Source organism: Falco biarmicus, chromosome 6 (genome assembly GCF_023638135.1).
Source record: "Falco biarmicus isolate bFalBia1 chromosome 6, bFalBia1.pri, whole genome shotgun sequence".
Taxonomy (NCBI): Eukaryota; Metazoa; Chordata; class Aves; order Falconiformes; family Falconidae; genus Falco; species Falco biarmicus.
The window spans coordinates 5,661,974-5,674,829 of NC_079293.1; the positions used below are offsets into that span (position 1 = coordinate 5,661,974).

At 39.4% G+C, this 12,856-nt stretch overlaps 1 protein-coding gene across 8 annotated transcripts in view; it reads left to right on the forward strand.

Annotated features, from left to right (window-relative positions):
* Positions 1–12,856, forward strand: part of RARS2 (arginyl-tRNA synthetase 2, mitochondrial) — a 60,492-nt gene that overhangs the window by 24,698 nt on the left and 22,938 nt on the right. For all 8 annotated transcript variants that reach the window (XM_056343231.1, XM_056343232.1, XM_056343226.1 and 5 more), the window contains exons 9-13: positions 2,885–3,040; positions 4,921–5,027; positions 5,658–5,753; positions 8,135–8,195; positions 12,325–12,401. In XM_056343231.1, coding sequence (XP_056199206.1) covers positions 2,885–3,040; positions 4,921–5,027; positions 5,658–5,753; positions 8,135–8,195; positions 12,325–12,401 — 497 coding nt within the window. The remainder of the gene's footprint in view (positions 1–2,884; positions 3,041–4,920; positions 5,028–5,657; positions 5,754–8,134; positions 8,196–12,324; positions 12,402–12,856) is intronic.

Here is a 12,856-nt window from a genome sequence, read left to right on the forward strand (position 1 = left end):
ATCTTAACTGGACATAGGTGACCACTGAGCTCCCTGTGATAACTGTAGTGGAAATGGGAGTCTTGCATCTGATGCTGTAGTATGTTGGTTACCAAAGTTGTGAAAAGAAGCGGCATGTACAGTGTAAAATTCCTCTTGTTGCTAGTATTTTTAGAATAAGTAATATTTAATTTCCATTGCTCAATACACAAACCACTGTGGTTGGGGGAAAAGGATCTTTAAAGTGTTTTGTATCTAATATGGAGCCTTAGCATAATAGGTAAGGAGGAGTGACAGTCACTTTCCAGAATACTGTTCTGACTGCAGAATGCTCTTTTTTCTTCCATGAGTATGAAAGAGCCAGCAGTGTAAGAAATAGTAAAGGCTGTTTGTTGGGAGGTTGCCCTCTTGGTTGCCCACCAGGTGCACCAGCATGGTGTGAGTGCTGTCAATGGCAGTTCTGTGTGTCAGGGACAAAACTGACTCAGTGGACTCTCCAGGTTAGCAATAAAGGTAGTTTAACAAGCTTTGCTTTTCCACGTCTTAATGTTTTTGGTTGTTGGTTTGTGCCACTCAACATGCCTAATACCATCTGAGGTAGTGTTTATTTCTTCCTCTTTACCAGTTCCTGTCACTTCCTGTTTCATACAGTGCAATGAGCAAAAAAGAGTTTTGTCAGTCTTTTGATACTTATCAGTGGTCTCTGGTTGATAACTGTGCTGGGTGTAACATGTATCTAATACACGAGAGAATATGACTTACGTACTTACCTGCACAAAGCCAATAACCATGAGGATATGCGGACAAATTTTTCTGAATGGCTCATGTTCAAGCCCTCATCCTTTAAAAGATCTCACATGTTAATGGGGCTTTGTCAGGGTTTTGTGTGGCGTTGTCAAGTGCTCTCTTATTACAAAGCTGAGCTGTGCTTCACCCTCTGACCTAGATATGGGAACTATTGCTGATGCTGGTGTTCAGGTAGTATGTCATAGGATAACTGTTTCCCTATGCTGGCAAAACTGTGTTTGAATACCACGATACTCTACAGCTGAATGCATATTAGGCAGTTTGTTTATGTGGCAGAGTAACTCCTTCTGAGTTTGCCAGCTTCTTTGACATAGATACATTTTCTTTGCTTGTTCCCTCATCCCTGAGGCCTGCTCAATAAACCTTATTTCTTAACATTCTTAACATGGAGATGTTTTAGAGCTTGTAGGATTGATTTAAAGAGACAACAAGAAGTAGTCATATTCTTGTGGTTGTGTATTGCTGCATATTGTTTCATTTTATTTTATAATTTCAGTCCATTCTTAGGATTTAAATTCTGAATACATGAATTTGGCACTAAAGCTTTAAAATACCATCTATTGCAGGAGCATGTAGACTTTATGACCTTAAAAAAAACTACCTTCAAGTGCAGAGAACAGTGTTCAGTCAAGCTGCAAAATATTCTAAAACAGTAGTTGTTCGAGACCAAATTAGTTTCTCAAATATGCCAAATTTTTACCTGTTTGTCAGCAGTATTCCTAGTTTATGTCAGAAACTGACATGAAATTAACCTTTCCTATGGTTATTAAAAAAGAAAATTTCCATAGTGCTGGTTCTATATAAATAAATGTGTAGACAAATGTACTTTTCCAAACATTTTTGTACCTTTCATTTTGGAAGAGTCAGATGCAGATATGCCTTTTGCATTATTTTTGCTTTTAAACATCACAAATTGAGGGCAGGGGAGTGCTAGAATGTGTGAAGCTATTGATGCAAGAGGGGGAGCATTGTTCTTGGAAAGGGTTGAATTTTCCCTCTACTTTAAATTTCTCTGTGGCAGAACTAAGCAAACATTAATCTTTGAGGCTTGTCAGCAGTGCTGTCTGTTCAAATTTCTAAAAATCTTGGGACATAAAAGGAAGGGGAAAAGTTGAAGAGTTTTGCTGTGGAAGCTTTTTTTTCTTAATAGGCAGAACCCATTTGAGCAAGGTATTGTTGCCAAACTTACTGTCTGAACGTTGCAGGAGCGAAGTTTTTATAATTAGTTATTTTTTATCAAATTTTTATCAAAATTGCAATGATTTGGGGATTAAAACTCTTACAAAGACTTAAAAGTTAAGCAGCATTGAACTATTTGGGTCTAAATACATAGTGTAACCACTAGTTAATTTAATTATTTTTATGTAGTACTTCAACTTTTTAAAAACTCTTCCACATGCTTTCAAGATGCTGTGTGTGGAAAGCAAGGAATCATTGTCTGGGTGAATATTTGACCTTTAGATATAGAGAAATATGGTAATGAATGGGAGAACCAAATTTGCTGTACATAGGTTAAGTTGGCCAATACAAGAGTTTGTAATGCTTTTAACGAACTGACAGTGCGTATGTGTGTCTAATCAGATGCTGACATTCATATACTTGACTTCAGCCACAGAGAGGCAGCATGTATTAATACGAGTGCAGAGTACTATAAGTAGCTTCTGGGTCAGAAGTGGAATTGGTTTTTATGAGCTTGTAAAACATTGAGTCTATCTAGGATTTTGCTGCTTCAACTGCCATCTGAAGAAAAGTCTCTGGTTTAAAAGTCTGTGATGGTTTCCCTTTCATGTGTAAATCATAAATTCTTCCATATTCTGCTGCCACAGTTGTTTCAAGATTATGAGGAAGATGATAGTGACAGCAGTAAGGAATTATGGCATTAGTCTTGTTTCAAGATAGGCTGCACATTTTCCTATTGGAATTTGGACTGCTCATTCATCCTTTTTAAATGGGAAATGTATTCGTTTATCATGTCTTTAAAATTTTGATGTTCTAAATGTCATCTTTAAATGCATTTGTATTGTTCTTGTAGAACTTTGCTTATTTTTATTGGAGGAGAGGATTACACAGCTTCAACATTTTCAGTGTCATATTTTAGGTATATGTGCAGATTAACAAAGCAGCAGAAGATGAAAACACAAAAAAGCTGGCTAAGGATTTCTTTAGAAAACTGGAGGAACATGATGAGCAGACGTTGTCACTTTGGAAACAATTTAGAGACTTCAGTATTGAGGAATATGTCCGAATTTATAAGGTACAAACCATCCACTACTTTTTCTGTGTTGTTGGTAAAATAGTCTCTATTTATTGCTCCATCAATCTAATTGCACAGCACATTTTTATCTAAGAGACTGCCAAACAGTGAACGGATGTAGGAACAGAGATTGCTTGTAATGTTGTCAATTCATTGCCTTTCCAGTAAACTTTACAGTGTTGCAGGAAAGCTGTTCCTCAGTATGCCAGATTATGCCCTGTTTTGTTTGGAAAAAGCACAGTAATTTATTTAACATCCAAGCAGACCATCGCTTTAGTTGCTGACACTCTAGATAAATTTTATTTAATGTAGTCCATGTAATTGAGCCTTAGATTAATTCTCCCTTCTCAGGCCCTGAAGCTAGGAGTATGATGCTAAGCAACAAAGCAAATGAGTGTTAGATAAATATTGTTTAGTTTTGCTTTACCTTTGAAGTTGGCAACAACCTGCTAAATTTAACAGTTTCCATGTAATAAATTTTATTAGGAGATAACTCTGTTTTCACATTTCTGATCTAATGTTATAATGAAGAGCTGTATATGTTGCAAATTAAATTGAGCGTACAAATTACAGCAGCAGGAGTTTACAGTAGTAATCCGTGCATAAGTTACCTGCAGGTTGAGTTGAGCTAATACACAGCCATGTGTTGCATACTGTAATCTCAAGAATGGAGCCATTGTCCACTGTTTCATGGGAGATGTTTGTGCCGCTGGCCACAAAATGAATATTCTGAATTTGGGAAACAGGAGTCAGATACACCTTCTGTGAATGAATCCGGTCTCATGGTATTAATACTAAGTAATCTTACTCAAGAACCAGCAAAGTCCATCTGAAAAGCAGCTAATGTTTTCCTTTCCCACATCCTTGCAATGAAATTCTGGAATGAGTGCCCAGTTTTGATGGGCTTAGATATTTTTTTTCTAACTTGCAGCTCCAAAGAGTTTGTGACTCATTTTGTGCCAGTTCCTTCTTCTAGTATTATTCTTTACTTAAAATTGCACTTTTCCATCTGCTTCCTCAGAAATTGTTCCCATCTTCTTTCATCCTTGATTGCAAAGTTAGTGACCTGCCCCTTCCTCAATAATCCAGTACCCTGGCTGTGCTTTACCAGATTCATGCCAAGTACTCGAAGTTAAGAGCTCCTAAGTGAAAGACAGACTTGATGATTCTAGTGGGAAGCTGACCCCTTAGGGTGAGTGGGTATTGGGCGGCGTATACAGCTGCATCGTGATGGTCCCTCATCATCGATCCCATGATGACTGGTACAGCTAGATATTTCTCTCCCAACTCCATTCAAACTAAGAAGTATTGAGCTGATGGACTGACAGATTTGTTGCCCTCAGCTGAAACCCTTGTCTTTTCTGCGGTTACATTTGACCCAGTTTTGATAGTTAAGGTCATCCTTTCTCTCCTAGGTATACCCTCAGCCTTCCTAGTAATGGTGATTTCTGTATGCTCAGCAATGTTTGTGAGCAGCTCCTTTTTTAAATTTCTTTTAGTATCCTTTTAAAACAGGATTGATTTCACACCCAAGTAACTTCTCTGCAGTCCACTGGTTTTGCCTCCATCCAGCACAGCAAGTTAGAGACCTATCTCAGAATTGTACTAATTGCTCTATCCAGTTTCCACCTGATTTCTCATGAACTTTATATCCAACGCTGTATTCAACTCAGGGAGATTAATTCTAATGCAGAAATCAATTCAATCAAAATCCAAACATTCTTTACTTTTAACAACGAAGTGACATTTCCCGGAATAAAATTAATCTTTGCACTCTGTCTGGTCTGTGACACAGACCTATCGTCTCACTTAATTTGAAGAAATAATTAGCCTCAATCTTAACAATGTTACCGTTCTTTGATATTTTTGGAACTTTTCAGCGTCTAGGAGTGCACTTTGATGAATATTCTGGAGAATCTTTTTACCAAGAGAAGTCCCAGGAAGTTCTAAAGATGTTGGAGGATAAAGGACTCCTTCAGAAAACAATGTATGAACTTGTTATTCAATCTATTGGTTAATACTTAGCATCTATTGTCAATACTTAATATTCAGTTGCATTTCAAATGAGCTATGATGACTGAGGTTTGTCATAATCTAAGGGGAAGTGTTTTCTTTAGATGGTTTTGGTAGCTGTTCTAGTAGAAGACCGACAGGATTTGTGCAGTCACAGCTAAAAATTAAGGTTGCCTTTCCTGTGGCTAGCACAGAAGCTTGGCCATGACAAATTAGGTACGATGACTGTTCAACTTCTAATGGCCTTTTAGGCTGTTAATTGGTTTGGTATCTGATGTGCCATTTAATGAGCAGAATTAGATGAGATCCTTGCCTTGATGAAGGAGCTGCCTGTCTGAGCTGGGATGGAAGCTGTAGTTGTGGAATGCCCCAGAATGTGGGCAGACAGCTCCCTGGCATCAGCAGTGGTGACAACAAACTTAGAGGAACAGTCTTCAAAAATACTTAAAGGAGACAGTCATTCAAAGGAAAAAATGAGATTGTCCGGAGTGAGGGGGGTTCCATGGCAAGGCACCTTTGTTTTGGTTCTGACCTCTGTCTTCTCTCAACTTACCTGTGTTCAGGTCTGGTTGCAGTTACTTCAGTGTTTTCTTTCAACTTACAGAAAGGGGACAGGAATTGTGGATCTTTCGGAAAAGAAAGACCTCTCATCGTTTTCCACCGTCATGCGTAGTGATGGGACATCTCTTTATATAACAAGGCAAGTAAGCTCATCTGTTTGTTGCCATTTATTTTGCCAGTGAACTTTTACACATGGGTACATTTGTAACTGATAGTACAGATTTTGAAGATTTTTATTTCTGACGTGGGACACGTTTGCTAGTAACTTATCATAACTAGAAGTAGCAATGTAACTACGATGGGATGAATATGGCTCGGGAAAAACAACTGCTTTTAAATACTTTTCCTCCCCTTAAGCAGTCTGTTTGTAAATCTCCTCTTTCCATAAATCATGCTTTCTCCAGCTACTGACTTTGAAAATAAAGCTGAGAGATCTCTTCATCTAATAACTACTTGCCATATAATGAAGGTTTTAGGAAGACCGTCGCTTAAAATACTTATTGACAGTGTGATGCAGAAAAAACCCGGCTTGTTCAGCCATGTCTTCATTGACTCAGTGGACCACCAGCACTGTAACGTCAATTTTATCACTGTTTTCCTACCTTCTCATCAGTATCCTAAAATTCCCCTTGGGTATTTTCACATGGAAGCCTTAATAGTTTCTTTGTGCCTAGTAACGTAAATAAATTAGATGTCTAGCCCTCAGGGTAAACTGTGTACAGCTTTTCAGGACAAGGGTATTAGATGCTGCAGTCAATCCAATTAGGGAGCTGCTGAATCCTGTAGCCACTTAGAGGCAAGGCTGCCACAGCTCCATGCCCACAGGTCCAACCAGTAGGAAGGCTGAGCCTGTTGTTCCCAGTAGGCACACAAACACAGAGGCAAGAGATATATATATATACACACCCCTACATACACACACAGCCAACCAAACAGGGCAACGCAGACAAAACCAGTCAGCACTCAGGATGAACAGCCTTATTTTGTTCCCCTCTGGCTGATTATGTTGAAGATCTATTGGTGTGAAATATACGTATGTATGTGTGTGTATATATACACATGTATGTATGTGATATCATTTATCTACATAAGTAATATACATATGTATTGTATGTACACACAACATGTATCCCTCCAGTAGCTGAGCTTCAACGCTCAGGCTGCCCGTTAGCTGGCCCCTGTATTCCCAGGTCTCCCCAGCTGCTGGCACGTGGGGATGTGAGCCCCCATGGCCCGCAGCTCCAGTCCAGTTGCTGGTTACAGGCACAGTGGATCCCTCCAGTAACTGAGCTTAGGTGTGCAGTCCATCCAGCAGCTGGCCCTGGATCCTCACTCTCCCCTGTTGCCTCCTACAACAGAGACACACGGTACACAGGCAGGTTCGGTCAACACCCAGGGCCATGGTCTCTCGGCAGTTGGCCGGGACCCCCTGATGCCAGCAGTACAGACTCATCCTGGAAGGCACACACTTGGCTCCTAGAGAACTTTACCTACTTGCTGGCTACTTCAGCTTGACATTTCCCATCAGTCATACGTGGGTGTGCATGCCCTCACTCCAGCTGTTGACAGCAGAGATGCCTCTGCCCCAGTGACCCATGGTCAGACTCCAGGTGCTGTCAGTTTCACTTACCTCCAGTCCCTTTGGTTGCTGGCACCACAGATGCATGGCCTATCTGAGCTTTAGTCACCAACTCCAGTTGCTGATACTTAGACCTCCAAACACATATGCACACAGAAGACAGACCTCCTCACCCAGGAAAAGTTTGAAATGGTGTTTAATGGGAAGACAGGGAAGACTCAATAGGTGCAGGGCACAACCAGACAAACATACTAACTAGCAACCGGTTTACAAGCCACCTGTTTCTTCTATCATCTTCTCCCTGTCTTTTCCCATCTTTGGTTCCTCCTCTGAGCATCCCATAATAAGGCTTGGGAAGCTGCAAGCATCCCATAATAAGGCTTGGGCAGCTGCAAAATGCTTTTCCTTTGCATCCCATGTATCCTATGTCCCTTAGGCAGTAACCTCCCTCAGTCAGAAGGCAGTCTGGAGAGCTGCTCCTGGGGACCCCTGAGGTGGGTTTCAGACTGGGACATGGGGCTGGTGGCTCTTCTGTGACAGCCCTGGGAGGGTCTCAAGCAACTTGTTTCTCTGTGCTACTTCATCTGTGTGAAGATGAGCTTTTTATCATACAACCTGACACTGGGGGCTGGGTTAGTTTTCCAGGAGAGGGTTGTTTCTCTCAAGTCCCAGCTGATTGATTGCCCCAGCAGGCAAACAGAGACCAGGCTTCCTCTGTGCGCAAGAACTGTTTCCTCAGTAATTTTCATAGCTAGTGGTTTAAAAAAACATTTCAAACATGTCATGAACAAAGTATACATTTCCTCTTTTTTGGTAAGACATACATGGATCCTTCTAATCAGGCAGTCCTCTCCCCTGCATGATTAGGTTATTTTGCTAAGAGGCAATTAATGAGGTATGTTTCAGGGAAAGTCCAAATAGTTTCTCGTTGTCTCTTTCAGAGATCTTGCTGCTGCTATAGACCGAATGAATAAGTATAGCTGTGATACTATGATTTATGTGGTAAGTAATTCTAGATTCACTGAACACTTTTGAGCCTGACTCTCTCAAATAATCCAGGGGGCCTCTTGCTCGCAGTATGACTTTGGCATATGGTATTTTTGGCAGTTAAATAGATGTCCTTACTGCCCAGCAGCTGTGCCTGAATGTGGCAGTGTTTCTTGGTTCCGTTTCAGTTCGTGACCCACAGAATGGCTGAAAAATCAGCTCTGGAGTTACTCTCCGTTATAAAAATTAATTGCAGTTAATTTTAAAGGAACTTTTACTCAATTAACATTGTAATTGCTTTATAAATGTTGTAATTAATATTTAAACAAATCAGGAAAAGTTGTTAGTGTTGTAAAGGGTTGTAAAATGTTAATTTAGAAATGGAGGAATTAATGGTCTAAAATGAATCCAAGAGTACTCTAAAGTCCTGATATCTTATCTGAAATGTAAATTTTTATGGCTTTGAACAATGCCTCAGTTCCATTATGTAGAAATTGCACATAAAGTCCTGCTTAATCAATCTGGATGAAGCAGTTACAGGCAGGGATCTTTTTGTATTTTTTGGTTTGATTATTTTGCTTTTTAACAATTCCAGCAGTATTAGTAACGAATGGCAGGATCATCTCCTCACTTGTGAGAAACTCTTTTTTGCTGTACTGTTACCAAGGTTATATCACATAATGCTCCTAAATCTTCTGTTTCCCAGATTTAGAAAAAAAAATGTTTGAAAACCATGCTCTTTTATGTGAAGTCAATTAATAAGCGGAAAAAAATCTGCATGTTGTTTGTGATGTGTTTGGTAATGCCCATATGTCTTTTCTGGTACAGCTTCTTCAAAAGTGAATGTAATGTTACAAATACCATGATTCAGGGGAGGGGGAGAGATCAGTAAGCATAAAATTAAATATACAGATATTGTAAAGTGGGACTTAGTTAAGTCACATGCCTCCTTTTATCTTTGGTCTTCAGGAAGTTTCCAGTAGCATGCCATTCCCACATGTGGTCATAGAACAGGGATTTTTTTAGTTGTGGTTTTTGGGGAGAATTGCTGGGAGATTTTTTTTGCCTCTACTGACTGGGACATAGTAGGTTCACTGGCATCGAAGAGCAGTGTGGTTGTGAAAGGGCAATACGCAAGGAGTTAAGGAATGCCTCTGTGTATTTCATGTGGGCGGGTAATTATTTATATTTGTTATACTATGAGATAGTAGGGACCAAGGGAGAAGGAACAAGTAGAAAGAAAGAAAATAGTTGGGTGGGTATTTGCACAAATTAGGATGTGGGCTGAATGTTAAACTCATGGAGTGAACACGTGTGGAAGCAATAGTCCTGAGTGGACTGGCTGCTGATAGCTCAACTCCAGGAACTGTTTACTTCCTTGCCTGGGCCTCTTTGATCTGCTCCTACTCCAGATACGCAGCAAAACTGGCCTGTGATGCCATCAGTGTGTCCGTTACAGTCCGTTACAGTCAGTGTCTCGTTCAAGTTGGAGATGACAGATTAGCCTGTCTAGGCCTTGCTAAGGCTGCATATTTTCTGGGTGACATGTTTAGTATTTTTATCACTTCTGACTTTCTGAGGGCTGAGAAACTGGGTCATAAAATGAGAGGGCAATAACATAAACTGTTAGGAGAGTCTGTGGGACAGACAGCCTAATGAGGGAGCTGCCAGCCTTGCTGAGCTTTGCTGCTGTTTTGTGGCAGTACTTTGTAGTGGATTAGGACTTTAGTCAGCGTTACCAGCAGTAGGAAGACTTAATGGATTTAAGTGAGAACACTGATGATTTTAGTCTTTAATTATTAAATACAAATGTGTTTCAGAATCCTGATCTTGTTACAATAAAATTATTTAGAGGCTCCTGAGTCTTACTTCGTACGATCATCTTATTTTCATCAGATCAACTTGTTTAAACGAACATTAAATTGGTTTATTAGTTGTAATGCTGTAAAGCAGTGCATTCACCAATTTATATTTTTAAAAAATCATAGTTATTTCATAAAAATGCAGTGATAAGAGCAAAATACTCCAAACATTTCAAAATGTGGAATGAGTATTAAAGAGATACTAAGATTCAGTTGGATGTTGCACTCCAAACAGGAGATGAAAATGCTTTAATACATGAAGAATTAAATATAATCCACACTGTCAGACTGCAGACTTCCCCCTTAAAGCCTTTAACCACTTAGACATGTTTAATCTGGGGGCCTGTAAGGAAAAAATTGCCATTCTTCATAGTATGTATCTTCTTTTTGAGCATTTGTGTTATTTTTGCCATCCTATGAAGCTATGACAAAAAAGTAGTTTTGTGAAATGGTAATGTCTGCAGGTTCATCTTTTTTAACCTACTTACACGTCCATGTTTTGAGTATTACTTTCCAGCAAAGATGAAGTTGTGTGGTACTCCTAATATTTATTTCCATCCTTTTTAAAAAATTTGGTTTTCATGCCATTTTAGTTATGTGGATTGTTCAAGCATAATAAACGCTCATTGTTATGCTTCTTGCAGTATCACACCACATCCAAAACCACAGGAGTTGATGTTTAATTTTCAGGTGGCCAGCTGAAACCTGGAATTCAGCTTGTACTGCCTGATAGATACTCTTATCTTGGCTTTTCATGTTCTAATTTCTGTGGGAGTCTAAAGGATTATTTAAAAAAGCTATTAGATTATTATTAGATTATTTTCTGTTAATGATTTTAAATATTATTCTGTATATTTCTATATATGTTGGTCGAGACAAGTAGTTAGAAACTTAAGCTGGCATTTGGTTTAGTTTTAGCTGAAAATTCTGTTCCCTGAACAGTCATGAAGAAGCAATTAGGTTCAGAAGGATTGGGGTCTTTTGTCAGTGAGTATTGTCATGATTTGTCACAGTATCTACTCACAAAAGACTGCAGTCCTTTAAAGAGGCTTTTAAATGCTGTTTCATGGTCCAGGTGGTGAGGGACAGCGGTTGTGCACACAAAACCAAACCAAACCAGTTTCTGTCATGGAATGTATAATCTCTTGTAAAACAGATCAGAGACAAATTCCGACCTAGGGAGAAGCAGAGGAAACAGCAAGGCAGCATTGGCTGGTACAATGAGCTGGCCTTAGCCTAAACATTGTAAAGTTTATTGTGAGATATTTTAGCAAGAGAGATCTGGCTTTGTTACAGATACAGAGAGCTTCTCTTCTATGTAAGGTGGAAAAGAGCTTGCAAGGCCTTATTTGAAATGCTGACCGCCGCTATCCATTTATCAGCCTTGCTTGTGAATTGGCACAGACAGAGGTGATGTAAAGGAGTGAAGCAGTTTATGAGGAATGGTGCAAGAGGAGGCTTCGTGCAATGGGGGAGCTGAGAAAACACACAGATAAGCACTTCACTCACTGCTCACTCCCTGTCTTGGAATGCCAAACAAATAAGGAAATAGTGGTTATTTGGTTATCACTGCGGTGTTTTTTAAGGAGGGATAAAGTAGTCTTGAGTGATGTAGTCAAAGCGACTAGGTAGGAAAGTGAACTTCATGCAACAGCTTTAGCTAGAAACACATCTAAAGATCATTGTTAGCTATAAACTGCTGTCAGAAACTGCTTTAAGTCATAGGAAAGGTGAAAGAGAGCACAAAATGCATCATTAATATGAAAATGTGATTGTACCTTTTTCTTTAATCATGCATGATGTAAAACTTTACAAATCACACTGGAGACAATAGAAACTAGTGGATTCTGAAGACAGAAATCTTAGAGGCGTTGTTTCTAAGCCAAAGGAACCTTAAAGTTTGGTGATGTAAAACATGGGAATATAACAAGAGCATCAAGTTTCTGAAGTGAAAATGGAGGTATTTTGTTTGATGGGCAGTTTGTAGGTTATGTGAAACTAAAGAATGTCGAGGTTTCATTTCACTTCATGGCTTTGTCTTCATGACCTAGGTAGGAATAATCATTTTTGAAAAGGTAGATTACTTTTTCTACCAAGATGCAAAATCCCACTGTCATAGATTCCAGCTCTTACCTGGACAGTCTTACCTGTCTCTATAGGTCTTAATTCTGTTTGCAACGAGTTACTGGTACAGTATCTGTGGTGGTGTGTGTTTGTGTGTTAAAAGCTAGTCTTTATCAAACTTGGAATGTTTTCTGATACACACCAATTCTATTCCTTAGACAGATAAAAGTCAAAGTAATCACTTTCAACATTTATTCCAAATACTGAAGCTCATGGGTTATGACTGGGCAGAAAGGTATGTATTTATGAGTCTTAAATACTTATTTAAAAGAATGGGTAATATGTACATTGGAATTTCAGTAGAGTGCTCTTTTGAAGAGAAACTCCTGATTGTGCCCACCTACACATCATGTACGCATTTTAGACAAAGCTAAGCTAGAAGGTGTGGTGCTGGTGTGCAACTAGTGAATTCCAGACATTTGGCCTGTAAGATCCAACTAATGTTAGTTCAATAAGGAGGAAAAAATAAGAAAACAAACTTCCAGAATTCTGTGCAAATGTGGGCCTCAGGTCCTCGGCACCAACCTTTTCATTCTATCTGTCCGCCTCTGCTGGTCTGCTTTATTTGCAAGTAGAGACATCGCCATGTGTGTCGGATGTGAAAAACAGCCATGTCTCTCATTTAACAGGTTTTTCATAACTGCTTGATATGGAAAAGGGGAGAGACTTTATGGCATAGCTTCTGGGATA